Source organism: Geotrypetes seraphini, chromosome 1 (genome assembly GCF_902459505.1).
Source record: "Geotrypetes seraphini chromosome 1, aGeoSer1.1, whole genome shotgun sequence".
NCBI lineage: Eukaryota > Metazoa > Chordata > Amphibia > Gymnophiona > Dermophiidae > Geotrypetes > Geotrypetes seraphini.
In genome coordinates, this window is record NC_047084.1 from 373,281,872 (window position 1) to 373,301,552 (window position 19,681).

The 19,681-nt window shown below is 45.8% G+C and overlaps 1 protein-coding gene across 3 annotated transcripts in view; it reads left to right on the plus strand.

Moving 5' to 3' along the window:
- The window catches only part of INTS10 (integrator complex subunit 10), a 203,639-nt gene that overhangs the window by 177,007 nt on the left and 6,951 nt on the right, over nucleotides 1-19,681 (plus strand). For 2 of the 3 annotated variants that reach the window (XM_033915345.1, XM_033915365.1), the window contains one exon: nucleotides 15,113-15,190. The exons of the other annotated variant lie outside the window; for it this stretch is intronic. In XM_033915345.1, the coding sequence (XP_033771236.1) occupies nucleotides 15,113-15,190 (78 nt within the window). The remainder of the gene's footprint in view (nucleotides 1-15,112; nucleotides 15,191-19,681) is intronic. 3 annotated transcript variants of the gene reach the window in all.

A 19,681-nucleotide genomic window follows, 5' to 3' on the forward strand; every position in this document is an offset into this window, starting at 1 on the left:
TTTTCTAATCATGCTGGTGTTTCTACTTTCTGCTTTCTCCTGTCTTCTCAACTCTCATGCCAGGTTTTTCTGTTCATTTGCCATTTTTTTTCTCGCCTCCTATCTTCTTCATCTCTTCCACTACATCATCCATCTCTAACATTGTTTTTATCCCCTCTCAGTGTTCTATTTTCTCCCTCTCTTCATTCATTCTTATTATGTAGTCTTTAGTGTCCCTTTTTTACTGTCTACCTACTATCTCTTTTCTGCCATACCACACCTCTCATTCCCCAGTCTCTTACTAACTCTGTCCTCTACTCCTTTCCATTTAGCATGTCCACTCTCTCTCTCTTCCCACTTCCATCCACTATGTCACCCCTCTGTCTCCTGGGTCTCTCTTCATTTCCATCCAGCATCTCCCCTCTGTCTCTCACCACCCTTCTATCTAACCTCTCTCAAAACCTTTTCCATCCAGCATGTCCACTTTTTCTATCCTTATCCTTTCATGTAGCATTCCCTTTCCCCCATCTTTCCATCAAGCATCTTCCCTCTCTCCCCATCCTTCCATCCAGCATCTTCTCTCAGCCCCTTTTCTGTCTAATATGTCACCTTTTTCTCTCCCCACCTTCCTATTTAGCACATCCCCCCCTTCCCTCTTCCTCATCCTTCCATTCATTGTCCCCACTCTATCCTTTTTCCATTCAAGGTCCCCTTTTTCTTTCCCCATCGTTCCATGTAGCATGTCCTCCTCTTTCCCTTTTCCATCCAGGGTCCCCTTTTTGTCTCCTATCCTTTTATTTAACATGATCCCTTCTCTGTCCCCCCCACCTTCTGTAATCAGTCAATAAATACATTTTAAACCCACCTGTAGGGGCCGGAGGCTTTCCTGGGGCCCGTGAGTGGGCGTGGCATGGTGGTGCTGCTCCAGACTGGCGGGACCATGGTAGCATGAGGAAGGCAGATCAGCTGATTTCTCTCCCAGCAGCGGCAACACTTGTCCATTCTGCTTGCCGGCTACCAGGGAAAGGGAGGAGAGGTGCTCTCATTCTGGCGCATGTAAAGCAATGAGGAACATGCCAGAGAGAAGGCCTAGCGCACATGAGGGCGCACCAAAGATTAGGAGGGTTCCTGTGCAAACAACATATAATTCTTTACAGATGGGTTAAGCATTTCAACTCGCGAGTTGCTTGCAGAAGACATCAGTCATTTTCTTCTCTCTGCCCCCTCTCCTCAGTCTTAACTTCTGCAAGCAGTTGAGATGGCTTTTCATCTGCTCTGCACTTGGTTTTTGTTTTCTGGATTTAATCTGATATTTTTTCAATGCATCCCTAAGCCAAGAGGTTCCCAGTAGTCCTGGGACAACTCTGCCCTGGGAGAAGGGCCAGACATTGGGGTCTTTAGCCAGGAGGGCCACACCTTTAAAAAGAGCACCTGCCTGCTGGCTTGCATTAACACTTGGGAGCTCAGGGTACGTCCCTTGGGAGCAGTGCTCGCCCCTGTGGAGTCAGGCACTTGAGCGCTGGCTGATTTGACCCCTTGACTGACCAGAAGGCTTGGTGGAGGTCTACTGCATAGGCAGTTGTTTGTGTAATTTTAAATAGTGCCAATTAACCTCAATAACTGGTTGCTAGCATATAATTGACTAATTAGTTTATGGGCACATCTGGGCTTCATGACCAACTTGGGGTGACCTATATAGAATCTGTGAGTACTGTTTAAGGGAATGCTCAACCTGGCACTTTGTCCCCTCCTCCTTCTTCCATTCCCAACCCAAATAATAGAGCAGAGACATCCTTTGCCCACTGCCATTCTTTCCATTATTTCTCCCCCTGTCATGGAGCTGGCACATCCTTCTCTTCTCCTCTTCCTCAGCAGCTTCTTGAGCTTCAGTAGGCTTTTCCTCCTTCCTTGTTGTTTTCACTTTCCTCATCATCCTTTTTCTCCTTCCTCCTTTCTCATCATATTCACTGTCCTCTTTATTTTCTCCTGCTTTTGCACAGAGATGCTGGCAGTCCTTGCTGCTGTTGGAATGAAACCATTTGTATGAGAATATGGTGCAACTAAAGGGTCTTATTGCAATAGCACCAGAAGGGAGATAAAGCATTTACCTTGGCAGATATTTTGACAAGACCCAAAAAAAACCCCCTCAATGTTCCACAAAAGCAGGATGAATCACAGACTAAAAGAAGGTGGTACCGATGTTTTGAATCAATAAAGTTTATTCCAATATATAAAATGTTAAAAAAAACACATTATGTCACAATGACAAATGATAAAGCTGGTAAGCTTGTGTAAAAGCAGTAAGAAGACCCTACACGGTTCATGTTTCGGCTAATGAATAGCCTTCCTCAGGGTTCCAATATTATCTGGCCAGCAATTTTAGACCACTACTGCAAAATAACTAAAATAGCCAGATAAAGCCATAGGATAAAGAACCGCTAAAAACTCTAGAACTTTAAGATATTTCAGCAGGACCTGGCCTTGGGAACTAGTGACCAGGTCTGTGGTAATCTTTGAGGTTGTAATGAGGACTATATAGAGATGAAACTGGAGTGCTAGTCAAGCATTAATGGACCCAGTGAATATGGAGGTGCAGGATGGATATGCTGATTGCCTTTGTAATTCTGCTGTACTGTTTGTTGAATGCCACAAACATGGAATAGCTGTGAGCTATGGCTGCACTATAGAACTTGTACTGTGGCAGTGGTATTATGCTCAAGAGCAAGGTTTCTTTTTGCCCCCATCTGCAATGGGTATAATGTGAGGCAGTTTCCCTTAGAGCTGTTACTGAAAGGTTAAGGGATTCATTGCAGCTGATTTTTTCAGTCAGGTGCCAGTTTGGCAACTACCATGGGTAGTCATTCTACAGTGGCAGCTTCATAGATGCTGGTGTGTGGGAGGTTAGAAGTCATTTGACTATGGTGGTATAGAAAAATAAAGTTGTTATTATATTATTATTATTATTATATATGTTGGTACTTCCAGCCAAGTGTGTGCTTTCTAGGAGCCAGGGAGCAAGGAGATGCAACTCCACATGTGCTGCTACATGGATGGGTTCTTCTGGATGTCCCAGAAGCATATTTTCAGTACCTTGATATCTAATCTGAGATTTGTGGATTGCTCTGGGCCTATAAAGGTTCTGGGTGATTTACAATTAGATAAGAGCCCATACAACATGGGGAGCTTACAGAAGAAGCCATTATAACATTTTACAAACTAAGAAGAGACTAGGCAAGTGAGGAGCTTGCAGGAGAACCAATAGAGGTATGATTGGTAAAAGTCAAAGCCGGAAAAACCCTGGGAAGTCCAAAGGGTCATCTTGTTGAAAGGTGATTGATGTAAAGGAATGTTTTCAATTTTCTTCTAAAGCCCAGGTAGTTGGTTTCTGATCTTGTGTCCTGGAGAACGTTGAACCATCTAGAGCAGCAAAAATGATAGCACATAGTGGATGGCCATCCCAGCATGACTGCTCCCTGTCATTTTGAGATCAGGTTAAGGCTATAGGCTGGGCTACTTATTGTACCAGTATTAGTGCCATGTTGAGATCCTGGGTTAGAATACTCCTGACTTTAATAACTGATCAGATTCATTTGCAGTGATCATAGTTTACTGCATTTCTGGGCCTTGTTTTGGTAGCACCTTTTTGGGTGTGATTCATGTGGTGCTTGTATGTAGGGGAAGCAAACAAGATTGTGCTTTGTGTATAAGGAGGGGGGTCAGCCTGCTGGCCTTTCCTTCTTATGGAGGCCATATCAGATGACATGTAGACATTGTTTCCAAGAGAACAACATCTGTGATACCTTAGCTTCTGATCATGTCTTATGCATTTACAGCATCAGTACCTACTTTTCTGGAATACTCAGAGATTGGAAGGCACAGTGTATAATGTGTAAGAGGGAGTGGGAACTCATGTAGGATATCAGAGCATTCCTGGAATATCTGTGCTTTGATGGCTACTCCATAAGTGTCATGCCCCTGCTAGATTGCTATTAGGCCTTGGTGTAGATGCTAGGGAAAATTATTTCAGCTTACTTTGCCAGGGTCATCAAGATTCTCTCCCACTCTCTCTGTGCTGCAACATGGTCAGGGTTCTGCCCACAAAGTATAAGAGGGTATACTCCTTAGAGAGCATCAGATGTACCAGGAAGTCACTTTCTGCATTCAAAAAGTTCTTTTCCTTTCTTGGTCACCATTTGTGGTGTGCTCTAAAGCAGTGGTTCCCAACCCTGTCCTGGAGGACCACCAGCCAGTCAAGTTTTTGGGATAACCCTAATGAATATGCAAGAGAGAGATTTGCATATAATGGAGGTGACGGGCATGCAAATCTTCTCCATGCATATTCGTTAGGGCTATCCTGAAAATCTGACTGGCTGGTGGTTGGGAACTACTGCTCTAAAGAGCATGATGTGGTATGCAGGACTGGAAACCTGTCCCCTTAGGTTTCATAGGGAAGGCTATGCTATTCACATCCAGGAATCAGGAGTACATGTGTAAGTAGTAATCAAGTAGACTTTAATATGGAAGCTCCACTACTTCCACAGACAAGTCAGCATAGTGAGTGCTAACTTTTGCAAATACAGTTTGGTACAGGGGCCAAGATACATGTATACACCTATTTTCCTTGCTATTTGCATGTCTTCAACCCATGTTCAGTGCTTAGGTCTTTGTACATATGGAACGTGACCAGTTTTGTACCACTTCAATGTATATCTTGTGCATGATTTTGTTTTTAGGGTCGGAGATAGGTCAATTTATATTGGACCTACATGTGCTGAACTGCTTTTTTTTTTTTTTTTTTTATAATCCATCAGCGTCCTTGTTTATACTTCTACATGGTCTTCCTCACATACATGAACTATCTAAAATTTGTGTTCATGCCTAATTTCAACAAAGGCAGAAGGTCTTTTTTCATCTCCACACAGGTGCTCAACTCTTTTTCTTATACACTTCTCCCTCCGTATTCACAGGGGTTAGGGGCAGAGCCGGCCCGCTAATATTAAAAAAACACGAATAATATTCGGGCCGGTTCTACCCCTAACCCTCGCTTCCCCCAGCTATTTTAAGCCCTGTAAGGCCCCCCTTAAGCCTTACCTGGTGGTCTAGCGGGTTGTCGGGGCAGGAGCAATCTTCCCACGCTCCTGCCCCATGCAGATCGCTCATAGGAAATGGCTGCCTTGAGCTCCCGTAATCTCTCGAACAGAAAAGGGTCAATGATCCCATCATGGATTATGTTATTGGGGAAATGTTAGCTTTCTCAGTGGTCAAGTCACCAGACTTCTTTCCTTTCATCTAGCTACCCCCTGTGCCTGGAATAAATTACCTGAATTTGTCCGCCAAGCCCCTTCCCTTACCTTGTTTAAAAGCAGACAGAAAACCTACCTTTTTGATATAGCCTTCAATCCTTAACCCTACTCCTCTGCCCACCAACCAAACCAACTGATTAACCGTTCCCCTTAACTGTATCCATGACATCCTGTTTGTCTGTCATGTCTGTTTAGATTGTAAGCTCTTTTGAGCAGGGACTGTTTTCTTCTTCTTTGTGACTCTGTACAGCGCTTTGTATGTCTGGTAGCGCTAAAACAATATATAATTAATAGTGGTAGTGGTAGTAGTAGTAGTAATTCATTCAGTTAGTCACTGGTCTTCAACCAGGCAAAACAGTATTGACTCGCAAGGCTACTAAAATGGTGTGTGGTCTTCGTAATAAGGCATATGGGGACTGACTTAAAGATCTCAATCTGTATACTTTGGAGGAAAGGTGGGAGAGGGGAGATATGATAGAGACGTTTAAATACTTATGTGGTGTAAATGTGCATGAGTCGAGCCATTTGAAAGGAAGCTCTGAAATGAGAGGGCATAGGATGAAGTTAAGAGGCTCAGGAGTAATCTAAGGAAATACTTTTTTACAGAAAGAGTGGTAGATGCGTGGAACAGTCTCCCAGAAGAGGTGATGGAAACAAAGACTGTGTCTGAGTTCAAGAAAGCCTAGGATAGGCATGTGGGATTTCTTAGAGAGAGGAAGAAATAATGGTTACTATGGATGGGCAGACTGGATGGACCATTTAGCCTTTATCTGCCATCTTGTTTCTGTGTTTTCTGTGGTGATATTGGGGGGAATTTAGACCTGGTGGCCTTTTTATTTTTATTTTTTATTTTTATTAAACATCCCCCTTTCCTGTCAGTTCATGGCCCAGTCATTACTTCTCACTGGCAGGAAGTGAGACATTTTTGAAATGAGTTGTATATTACTGTTTATTTTTTATGTGAGAACCCACTCTTTGACATGGCAGTAATTTGCATGCTCATTGATTACTGCATTACCACATTATATTTTCAGTTAATTTTACAGCAGAAGCCACAGGCTTAACCATCTGTGCTTGGCTTTAGTATATGGCTTTCTGCATTGGCCTCACCTGTAAATTAATAGTAATGTACTACTGTGTCACAGTTTGCCTGAAAAAATGGTGCTGCATTCCTAGCCACCCAACACCACTGCTAATATAACCCTTCAAGCTTGTCTCATGGAGGTACTAGCAGTTCTAGCTAGGGCAGGAGACTGGAACACTGAATCCTGTGGAAGATGATGGACACAGAGACAACTTGTAGAAATGGAGTGGCAGGCATGAAAAGTTATTAACAATCCCAAACTATGTTGCCAGGGCGTAGAGAGAGTGCACTGATCTTGCTGCTGAATTTGACCTAGAGATTTCCTGGTTGGATGGAACAGGGTATCCAACAGTTTTCTGATGACTTAACATGATCCCCACCACCATCACCTTACCCTTGGTCTCATCTAACACAGCATCCTATGTTACATAACTAATATTGCAGTTTATAACCTGGTAAGACAAAAACACTAGTGCAGTAGTGTGATTCTTTAGGGGGGGGGAGAGATGGCGGCTTGAATGCTTACTGCATTTTTTGATGGGAGAGATTAAATAGAGGATAATTTACCTTGAGCTGTTGTATTTGCATTATGCTTCACACTAAGAGGAAGGGAATTGTCAGGACTGTGTCCTCTCCGGTCTGGATGTCATCCACAACTCAGTCTATTCTCAACAGACCTGCTCTGGAGATGCCATCTCAGAGAAGTCCTGCTGTGGAAAATGGTGGAAAGTGTTGTCCTCTTTGGGGTATGATACCATACTGTCCCCACTGGTTGCTATATCGCCACCATGTCCAGCAAAGTCACTGAATTGACCCACTTGTGGCATAGAGACTGATTTAGCCAAAGAGACTGATCTAGCCACTAGATTCTCGGAGATCTCCGAGAATCTCGGAGAGAGCGTGAATTCGAAGGCCTTGAGCATGAGCAGATGCTTAAGGCCCAGCAAAGAAGAGGACGCAGATCTTCGGGCACTTGCACCAGCATGTCCTGTGCGTTGGTGCCGGTGCCGGTGACCAAATGGGGGTAAGCAGCGTGTTTGGGTGGGTGCTGGGGGATTTCAGATCACGGCGGGGGGGGGGGGGTGGCGGATCACATGGGGGGGCCTTTGGGGGAGCAATTCCGGTTCTCGGGAGGTAGAGTAGTGCCGCTGGCCTTGGGGGGTGGGGGTGGGTGGGAACGTATAAAGCAAGTTTCCCTTAGTTCCTCTGGGGAAAGTCGCTTTGATATACGAGTATTTTGGTTTACGAGCATGCTTCTGGAACGTATTATGCTCGTAAACCAAGAAACCACTGTACTATATAAGCATATCATTGAAAAATTAGGCGTATGTTTTTCTGAGGCTTTTTCTTCCTAAGACATATTTGTGCTTATTATAGAGATTTTTTTATATTGCTGCAAAATTTAAAATGTTAAATGGAGAAGTTTGTTTATTTTCCTGTTTAATATTTGTTATTGCCATGAAGCTTCTTCTTGATGCCATTCTGATGACACAGTATTTGGTGTATTAACTTTATACGAATTAAATATGGCATTGTCTTATGATACTGTGTTTTATCCCAGGACAAGCAGGCAGCATATTCTCAACATGTGGGTGACGTCACCAACGGAGCCCCGCAGCGGACAGCCTCGCAAGCAGACTTCCTTGAAGATCTTTTAAGAGCTTACGAGTGCTGCACCATGTATGCGCGAGTGCCTTCCTGCCTGAGTTAGGGCGCGCGTCTCCTGTGAGGTACCTCAGTTCAGTGTTTTCTGCGGAGCCGAGAAGTCTTCTTCACTTCAGCTCTGCAGCTCTTCGTTGCCTTCTCGCACCGCGGCTTTGTTATTTTCTCTTAGTTGCTGTGCCCGCGCGTCTTCTATCTTTTTTCTCTCTAAAAAAGTTTTTATTAACTTGCCTTTTTTTCGGCCTGCGGCCCTTCGACCTAGGCCAGGCTGCTGAAGAACCTCGTTTTTTTGCCCGTCTCTCTCTCTTTTCTATGTCCCGGCCTCTTACCTGGTTCAAAAAGTGTAGCCAGTGCAGCAGGGTAATTTCAATCACCGACCCTCATTGTTGGTGTATTGTTTGCCTGGATCCTGAACATTGCCCCGACACTTCAACCTTGAGCCCTTTGCAGACGCCGTGCTAAAATTTTTCAACTATTTAGCACTATGGAGCAGTCTGCTGAGAGGATCTCGACCTCAGCTTCAGGGACGGCCTCGACTTCCAAGACCTCGACCCCAACACCCATGGTTGCTTCGACCAAGGCCTCGAAGGCCTCAGCTGCAGTCCCTTCTAAGTCTTCATCAGTGGGTAAGTCTCCTGTTTCTCCTTCAGGTACCCTTCCTAAGAAGCCTCCAGAGTCTCAGGCGTCCCAGGTCGTGCCTACGGTCCTGCCAGTCTCTAAGAGACCTCCATCTAAGCGTGCCTCCAAACTTAGGGAATACTCATCCTCGAGGTTGCCCTCTTTAGAACGTACTGCTGCACCTTTGACGACCTGATCCTTTCATCTCAGTGCCTATGTTCGAGGTCATGTTGAAAGCCATTCTGACCACTCAGATTTCCTCAGTCATGGCTCAACTTCTCCCGGCCTCGAACCTGCTTCCTATGAGCCAGCCTGAGCCTCCTGTTGAAGCACCTCGAGGCAAGCGTCGACAGTCTCATTGCTTATCATCCAGTGACTTCACCGCCTCCTGGGACAGTCTCCTGAACCTCGATCAAGGCATCACTCGAGGCATTCAAGGCATCTTGCTTCCAAGCGGAGTCAGGAGTCTTCTCTCAAGCAAAAGGGCTCTCCTCCTCCCAGTTCTGAGTCTTCTATGCCTCGTTTATTGAGGGCCATCGAGACTCCTTCAAAAACTAAACATAAGTCTTGGTCTCGCAAAGCTTCTACACCAGCTGCTTCGCCTCGAAGCCCGTCCAGATTTAAGACTCCTCCATCGAGACTGCCTCCGAGGGAGATTTCTCCTCCTGCCTTGACCCACTCTATGCCCGGGGACTTCACCATCGAGGCTTCTCAAGCGCAAACACTCTCTGACTCCTCCTATCACAGATAGTGGAGCTTCCTTGGTTCCCATGGTGCTGGACTCTGAGCCTCCTCAATGTTCCAGAAAGACTTCTCCATCCTATTCTGTGGCTCCTAGGTCTCGCTCTCCTTCTCCCAAGGAACCGTCTACCTCCAAGTCTGCATCATTTGCGAGATTTGTCTTTAACATGGGGAAAGCTCTTCAGCTGGATCTCCACTCTGACTCTAAGTACACTCCTGAGTACTTAGCCGACATGGAGTTACCTCATCCGCCCAAGGAGACATTGAGGCTTCCCATGACTCCTGTCTTAAAACAAACATTCCTTAAGAATATGGAAACTCCTTACTCTATTACAGCTATACCTTCTAAACTGGAGTCCAGGTATCGCACCGTCCCTTGTAAGGGGTTTGAGAAATCCCAATTATCTCACCAGTCCTTAGTGGTGGAATCTTCCTTAAAGAAAGCTCAACCATCTAAGATCTACGCTGCAGTCCCTCAAGGCAGAGAGGGCCGTACCATGGACAAGTTTGGCCGCAGGCCATCAGAATTCCATGATGGCCAATAGAATTCTCAACTACAATTACATTTTCACTGCTTAATTTAATCACTTCCTTAAACTAATGCCTAGGTTTTTCCCAGCTCTTGAGGAACAGTGTCTTCCTGAGTTCAAACAGATTATTCGTACTCTATCACAACTTCGACTCTTCATGCTACAAGCCACGTACAATGCTTTTGAGCTCTCTTCCAGAGTTTCTGCTTTGGCTATGCGTCGCCTCGCTTAACTCTGCATTGTGGACATGGACCCTAATTTACAGGATCATCTAGCCCAGTGGTTCCCAACCCTGTCCTGGAGGACCACCAGGCAAGTCAGGTTTTCAGGATAGCCCTAATGAATATGCATGAGAGAGATCTGCATATAATAGAAGTGCAGGGCATGCAGATCTGCTTCATGCATATTCATTAGGGCTATTCTGAAAACCCGACTGGCCTGGTGGTCCTCCAGGACAGGGTTGGGAACCACTGATCTAGCCAACTTACCTTGCTAAGGGACTGAACTTTTTGATGATTCCATCGAGGCTGCAACAAAGTGTCTCTCTGAACATGAGCGCTCTTTTGCCTCCTTGATTCGACTGAAGCCTAAGACTCCTGCTCGGCCTTACAAGCCTCCACCACGTCACTATCCTCAAAAAATGACGCCAGCTTCTCCAGGCCTCCGCCTAGACGTCCACCGCAGCAGCAAAGGCAGCAGAAACCTCGGACTCCTGCTGCGGCTAAACCGGCTCAGTCTTTTTGACATTCTCAGTCTGAGCATACCAGTCTCCCTCCATCAGACTTTTCATCTACCCATTGGAGGTCGACTTCACCATTTTTATCACCAGTGGGAGCTGATCACCTCAGATCTCTGAGTGCTCAACATCCTCCGGGAGGGATACACACTTCACTTTCATCAAGTACCTCCAAATCTCCCTCCAAGAGAGTTTCATTCCAGTTCCTCGCAACTTCCCCTTCTTCAGAAAGCTCAGGCTCTTCTTCGCCTTCAAGCGGTCGAGGAAGTTCCCTTGAACCAATGGGACACGGGATTTTACCCCCGTTGTTTTCTAGTCTCAAAGAAGACGGGGATTTGCGACCCATTCTGGACCTCAGAGCCCTCAACAAATTTCTAGTCAAAGAGAAGTTTCGGATGCTTTCTTTACCAACTTTGTATCCCCTGATGGATCAGGGGGATTGGTTATGCTCTCTGGATCTCAAAGAGGCTTACACTCATATCCCAGTCCATCCAGCCTCTCGCAGATACTTAAGATTTCGGGTGGGGAATCTTCATCTACAATACAGAGTTCTTCCTTTCGGACTCGCCTCATCTCCAGAGTTTTCACCAAGTGTCTGGTGGTGGTGGCTGCAGCCCTCCTTATCCAGGGTCTTCAAGTTTTTCCATACCTGGACGACTGGCTCATCAAAACCTCTTCTCAACAGGGGGTTATTGCAGCGACATTGTTCTTCCAATGTCTGGGCTTCGAAATCAATTTTCCAAAATCCCAGTTGCACCCCTCTCAATCTCTTCAGTTCATTGAGGCCATTCTGGACACTGTCCGGCTCAGAGCGTTCCTTCCTCAATCGCGCCAAGAAGCTCTCATTCGCCTTTGCCAACAAGTGTCTCCTCTCACATCAATTTCAACGAGACACATGATGATTCTACTCGGTCACATGGCCGCTAAGGTTCATGTGACTCCTTTTGCCAAACTTCACCTTCAGATATCTCAGTGGACCCTGGCATCTCGGTGGCAGCAAGCTACCGACCCACTCTCTCAACACATTACAGTAACTCCTTTGTTGAGACAATCTCTCCGCTGGTGGATGCTCTCTTCCAATCTTTCCAGAGGTTTGCTTTTCCATGCTCTTCCTCATCAGAAGGTTCTCACAACAGACTCGTCAACCTACACATGGGGAGCCCATCTCGATGGTCTCCGTATTCAAGGCCATTGGTCCCCCGCAGACCGTCTCTGTCACATCAATCTGTTGGAACTCAGAGCAATTTTCAATGCTCTCGAAGCTTTTCAACATCTTCACGACAAAGTAGTTCTTGTCCAGACGGACAGCCAAGTCGCCATGTACTATGCCAACAAACAGGGAGGCACGGGATCTCACTCCCTTTGTCAAGAAGCTCTGAAGCTGTGGGATTGGGCAGTTCATCACAACATCTTTCTCAGAGCTGTATACATTCATGGTCAGCACAACTGTCTGGCGGACAAATTGAGTCGTTTTCTGCAAGCTCATGATTGAACACTCAATTCCTCGCTTCTACGTCAGGTATTTGCTCAATGGGGGACCCCTCAGATAGACCTCTTTGCGTCTCCCCTCAACAACAAGCTGCCTCAGTTCTGCTCCCGGATATACTCGCCTCACCGTCTCGAAGCAGATACTTTCCTCCTGGAATGGACAGATCAGTTTCTCTTTGCCTTCCCTCCATTCCCTCTGATTCTCAAGACTCTTGTCAAACTCAAGACCGAACATGCCACCATGATTCTGATAGCTCTTCGGTGGCCCAGACAACCGTGGTACTCCCTTCTACTTCAACTCAGCACCAGAGAGCCTCTGCTTCTACCAGTTTTTCCCTCTCTGCTTACTCAGAGTCAAGGGTCCTTACTGCATCCCAACCTGCAGTCTCTACACTTAACAGCTTGGTATCTTTCAACCTAACTGCTTCTCTACAGTTTTTTTCAGTCTGTACAGGACATTTTAGAGGCTTCCAGAAATCCGTCCACTAGGCAGTGTTACAATCAGAAATGGACTAGATTTTCTGCTTGGTGTACTACTCGCAACATGGAGCCAATATCTACCTCCTTGTCTTCAGTTTTGGATTATTTACTTCACTTATCGTACTCAGGTCTCAAGTCTACATCTATCCGAGTCCATCTTAGTGCGATTACTGCTTTCCATCAGCCTCTTGAGGGGAAACCTGTCTGCACATCCTGTGGTTTCCCGCTTCATGAAAGGACTTTTCAATGTTAACCCACCACTCAAACCACCTCCAGTGGTCTGGGATCTCAATGTCGTCCTGGCTCAATTGATAAAGCCTCCATTTGAACCAATTGATAAGGCTCATCTCAAGTATCTCACTTGCAAAGTCGTCTTTCTCATTGCCCTCACGTCTGCTTGAAGAGTCAATGAGTTACAAGCCTTAGTTGTAGATCCACCTTTCACAGTTTTCCACCATGACAAGGTGGTCCTCCGCCCTCATCCAAAATTCTTGCCTAAAGTTGTCTCTGAATTTCATATTAATCTATTGTTCTTCCAGTATTTTTTCCAAAGCCTCATTCTCACCCTGGAGAAGTTGCGCTTCATACTTTGGACTGTAAACGTGCCTTGGCTTTCTACTTGCAACGAACTCAACCTCACAGAACAGCCCCACAACTTTTCATCTCCTTCGATCCAAATAAGTTGGGGCATCCTGTCTTGAAGCGAACCATATCCAACTGGATGGCTGCTTGTGTCTCTTTCTACTATGCTCAGGCTGGTCTCCCTCTACAGGGTCGAGTCACGGGCCACAAAGTTAGAGTAATGGCGGCGTCTGTAGCTTTCCTCAGATCACCTACTATTGAGGAAATCTGCAAGGCTGCCACTTGGTCCTTGGTTCATACTTTCACCTCTCATTATTGTCTGGATACTTTCTCCAGAAGGGACGGCCATTTTGGCTAGTCCGTTTTACAAAATTTGTTTTCTTAATTTGCCAACTCTCCTTCCATCCCATTTTGCTTAGCTTGGAGGTCACCCACATGTTGAGAATATGCTGCCTGCTTGTCCTGGGATAAAAGCACAGTTACTTACCGTAACAGTTGTTATCCAGGGACAGCAGGCAGATATTCTCACAACCCACCCACCTCCCCTGGTTGGCTTCTTAGCTAGTTATCTGAACTGAGGTACCTCACAGGAGACATGCGCCCTAATTCGGGCGGGAAGGCACTTGCACATGCGCGGTACAGCACTCGTAAGCTCTTAAAAGATCTTCAAGCAAGTCTGCTTGCGAGGCTGTCCGCTGCGGGGCTCCATTGGTGACGTCACCCACATGTTGAGAATATCTGCCTGCTGTCCCTGGATAACAACTGTTACGGTAAGTAACTGTGCTATTTGGCATGTCAATGAGGGCTAAAAGCCAAATATCTAAGAACAACAGGCTTTTACTAATTATGACAGGAGTTGCCATACAACAAATGACAAGCAATTGGAAAGATTGGAAGAGGTTTAACTACAGTTTTTGGTGGAATTCCTTGTGTCATATATATAAAATGGGAAAAACACTAGCCACTCTGAAAGGGTATTTTAAGAAATTTCAGGAGACTTGGGAGGCATTAACAAAATATTGTAATGTCTAAATATTGTTTTGGGTTTTTTTCCTTTTAAAAAATGCACATCCGGGAGGGGGGAGGTCTGGTATGATAATGAATTTTGGTATATAAGTATTGGGTACACGATAGATATTTTACGTGTTAGAAATCGTGATTGATTAGGGGGAGGGGGAATTCATTCTTTAATGGACATTAATAGAATATTAAGTGTGGTATTTGAGTATAAAATGATGTATTTACTGTTACACTTATTGTAAGTTTTAAAAAAAGAATAAAGAATTGGAAAAAAAAAAGGAATTAAATATATGTAGTTTTAATTGCAGTTTTAACGGTACTAAATTGCTTTTCTCTTTTAATTTGGGAGTTAAGGGCCATGCCAAGCAAGATTATAAATACAACATAGAGAGTAAATATATAGGCGTCTGAGCTTATTTTATTTTTTTCCAAAATAGAAACTTTTATTGAATCAAAATATGGCACTTACAATGATTTCAAAAACAAAGCATTATAAAATCATATTAATAGCGGCACTAACTCTAATCATATTCTGTATTAGCATTTTATTTGTTAATTTAAGTTTGTCAATCTGTAGTAATAGCACCATTGTCGAAAAGGCTCTATTTGACACTTCATAAAGAGTGATGGGCAGAAATGTGTAAAATTTCATGGTGCCTGATATTCAGGTCATTTCTTAAGATTTGTAAGATATAATCACTATTTCGGTGCCTTGGTCCTACTGTTCATGGGCTCAGGGACCAAATTTTGTGTTCTTCCCAGGGAAGTAGTCAGGACTCTGTCTGGTCTCCTTCAAGTTCTTTGTTGTATTTTCTTCTGGAGTATTGTTTTGTAGTACAGGGTGAGTCAGTAAGGGTGTTTGAATGCTGCCTGTTTGCTGTTTTTAAAGGAACTCTAGCCCTCCCATGGGGTTACTGCAACAGGAGTTCATACCTGTGCTACAGCCCAGCATACAGCCTGCTGACAGGTACCAAGAGAACAAACCAAAGCCTGCTTCATAGTGTGCTGTGTTTGTCAACATATTTTATTATTGCACATGGTTTTCAGCTATTTGTTCTTCAGTACTTTATTCATGCTTTATTTTTTTATTTTTCCTGCATTGTTTAGCAAGTCACCTGATTGTATTGCAGCATTTCCTAATTTTCCATAAATTGCCAATGTTTTTGTCGTTCAGTTTCTAATCATTGTAAATGTTAAAGATTAATGATAGTCTGAGTAATACAATTTAACTTGAATGTAAAAAATTGTTGCAAGATAACTGCCAAGGTGAGACTAATGCCTTAAATCCAATTGAATCAGCTATAATTGGCTCTCTGAAAATTAGTTTTTACCATGGTTTTCCTCTAATACTAACCATGAATACAAGATGCTCTTCATCAACCAGCAGGATGAATTAGCCACGTGAATAGGGTGATATCACTTGGCAGCTCTATAAGCTCAGAAAGTACAGTCGTTTCTAAGCAGATATGCCCCTTCCTGCATATCACACACTCTCACAGAGGTACCGTATTTTCACGCAGATAACGCGCACCCATGTAAAACGCGCACACGGGTATAGCGCGCAGAAACCACGATTTTATGTACAAAAACTTTTGTATACCGCGCTCACGGGTATACCGCGCATGCTGCCCGACTGTCCTTTCGCCCGCCCCGACTCTCCTCTGGCCACCCCGACTCTCCTTTCGCCCTCCCCGACTCTCCGTGCGCTGTCCCGATTCTCCGTTTACCCGCCCTGCCCTGCCCCCCTCCCCCGGCAGGACCACTCGCACCCCCACCCCGAAGGACCGCCGACTCCCCGACAATATCGGGCCAGAAGGGAGCCCAAACCCTCCTGGCCACGGCGACCCCCTACCCCCACCCCGCACTACATTACGGGCAGGAGGGATCCCAGGCCCTCCTGCCCTCGACGCAAACCCCCCTCCCTCCAACGACCGCCCCCTCCCCCAAGAACCTCCGACCGCCCCCTCATAAATACTTTTATTAGAAGCTTATGGCTTGCCCACTAAATATCCTCCCTTCTGGAAGACACAGCAGAGAGTCTAATAAGAGCCCACGAGAAGAGACTGTGCAGCGAACTCAAATGAGTTACTGTGTTCAGGTTTCAGCTGTGTCAGCGGCACGGAAAGTTACTGCCATCACTTATCTGTATTGATTGCTGCAGGGAAGGGCTGAATCGGGCTGTTGTGATGACAATATCTCATTCCGGCGCGTGTACACACACGCATGCAAAAATGGACACACGGGTAACCCTGAGTTAGGCATGAGCACTATAAAGACATGAGCACTATAAAGACAATGAGTTAGGCATGAGCACTATAAAGACCCGCGACCCCCCTGGCCGACCCCCACGACACCCCCACCCGCCTTCCCCGTACCTTTGTGTAGTTGGGACAGACGGGAGCCAAACCCGCCTGTCCGGCAGGCAGCCAACGACGGAATGAGGCCGGATTGGCCCATCCGTCCCAAAGCTCCGCCTACTGGTGGGGCCTAAGGCGCGTGGGCCAATCAGAATAGGCCCTGGAGCCTTAGGTCCCACCTGGGGGCGCGGCCTGAGGCACATGGTCGGGTTGGGCCCATGTGCCTCAGGCCGCGCCCCCAGGTGGGACCTAAGGCTCCAGGGCCTATTCTGATTGGCCCACGCGCCTTAGGCCCCACCAGTAGGCGGAGCTTTGGGACGGATGGGCCAATCCGGCCTCATTCCGTCGTTGGCTGCCTGCCGGACAGGCGGATTTGGCTCCCGTCTGTCCGGCCAACTACCAAAGGTACGGGGAAGGGGGGTGGGGGTGTCGTGGGGGTTGGCCAGGGGGGTCGCGGGTCGGCTGGGGGGGGCGGGCGTTGGAGGGAGGGGGGTTTGCGTCGAGGGCAGGAGGGCCTGGGATCCCTCCTGCCCGTAATGTAGTGCGGGGTGGGGGTAGGGGGTCGCCGTGGCCAGGAGGGTTTGGGCTCCCTCCTGGCCCGATATTGTCGGGGAGTTGGGGAGTCGGCCGGGCAAGAGGGCTTGGGCTCCCTCTTGCTCCGATCGTGGATGCGGGTGCGGGTGGGAGCGCGTGCGAGCGGTCGTTCGGGGTGGGGGTGTGAGCGGTCCTGCTGGGGGGGGTGAATCGGGCGTCGGGCGGGGTGGGAACTATGTAAAAAAAAAATTTGTATACCGCGCTCACGCGTATAACGCGCGAGGGGTATGCGCGGTAGGTAAAAACGCGTATAACGCGCACGTTATATGCGTGAAAATACGGTACCTCAGATATTTCTTATCCACTGTACTGGATGAACATATTTTGTAGCTCTCTCAGACCCCTTTCTTTTTTCTACTTTCTTATCTTTTTGTGTGTTTCTTCTTCAAAAGAAAAAAAAAAATACAAAACAATCTCCCTTTTCCTTAAGGCCTTTTTTTTGTGGTTGTTAAGTTTGACCTAGTCACTCTGCTCTGACCTATCAAAGGAGATCCAAACTGGTTGGGAACTGCAAGTGCCAAAAAGAACTATCTTTAACTTGTAAGTGAGTTGCATTCATTTTTGTTACCCTCAAATTGGATTGACTGTCCAAGGTGAAGACCCATCACAAGAGAGCTGGGTCAGTGTCTAAGGCCCATTTAATAGAAGCTTACAAGTTATCTGCAGAATTGCTAACTGAGCCTCATTACATTCTTTCACATCACAGCATTATGTGGATCATGCATCTAGGAGAGACAATGTCACAGCACATGGCGCTGAAACATGTTTTTTGCTTAGAGTGGTATCAGCTCTCCCTAAAATAGCCAATGAGATGGATTGCCCAAGTCTGGGGGGAAAAAACCCAGTGCTGTCCACATGCAATACCTAGAATCAGCAAAGACGGTGTAAGCATATGTTTATGATGCCCTCAGCTAGGGAGAACCCACTTCTGCGGTTGATACATCCTGTTGCTCAGTGGAGAAAGTAAAGTTTCTTACCTGTAACAGGTATTCTCTATAGAAAGCAGGATAACTCAGATACATGTTGAATTATATAGTGAAATATTTCTGTGGGGCACATGGGCTCAGGAATTTTTCCAGTACTTTCTGAGACAGGGTTCAATTTCTTGGCACTGTCAGATGAGTTTACACCAAGTGTATGTCTGATATATCCTGCTGTCTATGTAGAGTAGTTGTTGCAGGTAAGCAACTTTGCTGTATCTGCTATCACAAATTTATTATCAGTTAGTTGCCTGTTTCTGATATTCAGGAACAAGAAAATAATTTTTAGATCTCTGAAGGTCTCATTTCTCATGCTCTTTTAAACATTGCAAACCTAGAATATGGTACAGGAAAACCAGTGGTAAAAAAAAAACAAACCAACACATAGAGTTAAATGAAAAATGTGTTCAGGCAATATTGAAAACTGCTTTTTCTTATCCTGATTCAGTGGTTGTGCAAACATTTGACAGGTTATCACCATTTCTAATACAGGTATCTTGGATTCCAAATACCACTTGGTCCATAGTACTGGTAGGGGTAACAGACTTGTTCCTGAATCAGAGTGCCATGAAGCCATAGGGTTGGTTGACTCCTGTCTTTGAAAGTAGCATGTTTGGTTTCCAGAATATTTGCAGCAAATAGAAAACCTATACATACAAGTTATTCAGTAATTTTCATAGGTTCTATTATGGCTTGTGCTGAATAGCTGATTTGATTTCAGCCCCCAAAGACTAAAGTTTGTCCTTCCCTGGGTTGTATAGTGCCCTGTGCTGCAGATCCTGCAGCTTACCCCTGCATATCTCAGAAAAAGCAGTTCAGATTTGATTAATTTATCAAATATGCTGGAGTAATAAATTTAAATAAAGTAGACAGTCTTAGACAATTTAAGACTAGCAATAAGCCATACACCTTTTATCCCAGGACAAGCAGGCAGCATATTCTTAACGTATGGGTGACGTCACCGACGGAGCCCTCGGTACGGACCTTTTTAACTAGAAGTTTCTAGTTGGCCGCACCGCGCGTGCGCGAGTGCCTTCCCGCCCGACGGAGGAGTGCGTGGTCCCCAGTTTCTTCGTTTCCGCGGAGCGAAGAAGACGCGTGTGTTTTTCAACGACCGTTGAACTCACTTTTTTTTTTGCCTTCCCGCTCGCGAATTTTTTCTTATTTTCTCTGTATTCACCTTCGGGTTTCTTTTCTTTTAGTTTGCAAAAAAAAAAAAAAAAAAACTTTGATTTTTTCTATCTTTTTTCGTTTTGCCCCGGCGGGGCCTGTTGCCATTATCCAGGCCTCGGGATTCGATTTTGCGGAGGCTGTTTTCCCCTTCATGCCCCCGCAGGTCGGTTTCAAGAAGTGCCAGCGGTGTGCACGCCCGATCTCCCTCACTGACCCACACAATTGGTGTTTACAGTGTTTGGGGCCAGAGCATCGGGCGGACTCCTGCACCCGCTGTGCCACTCTTAAAAAGCGGACGCTTAAAAACCGAAAAATCCAACAAGATCTGTTGTTCGGCACCGGGTCGACCATGGA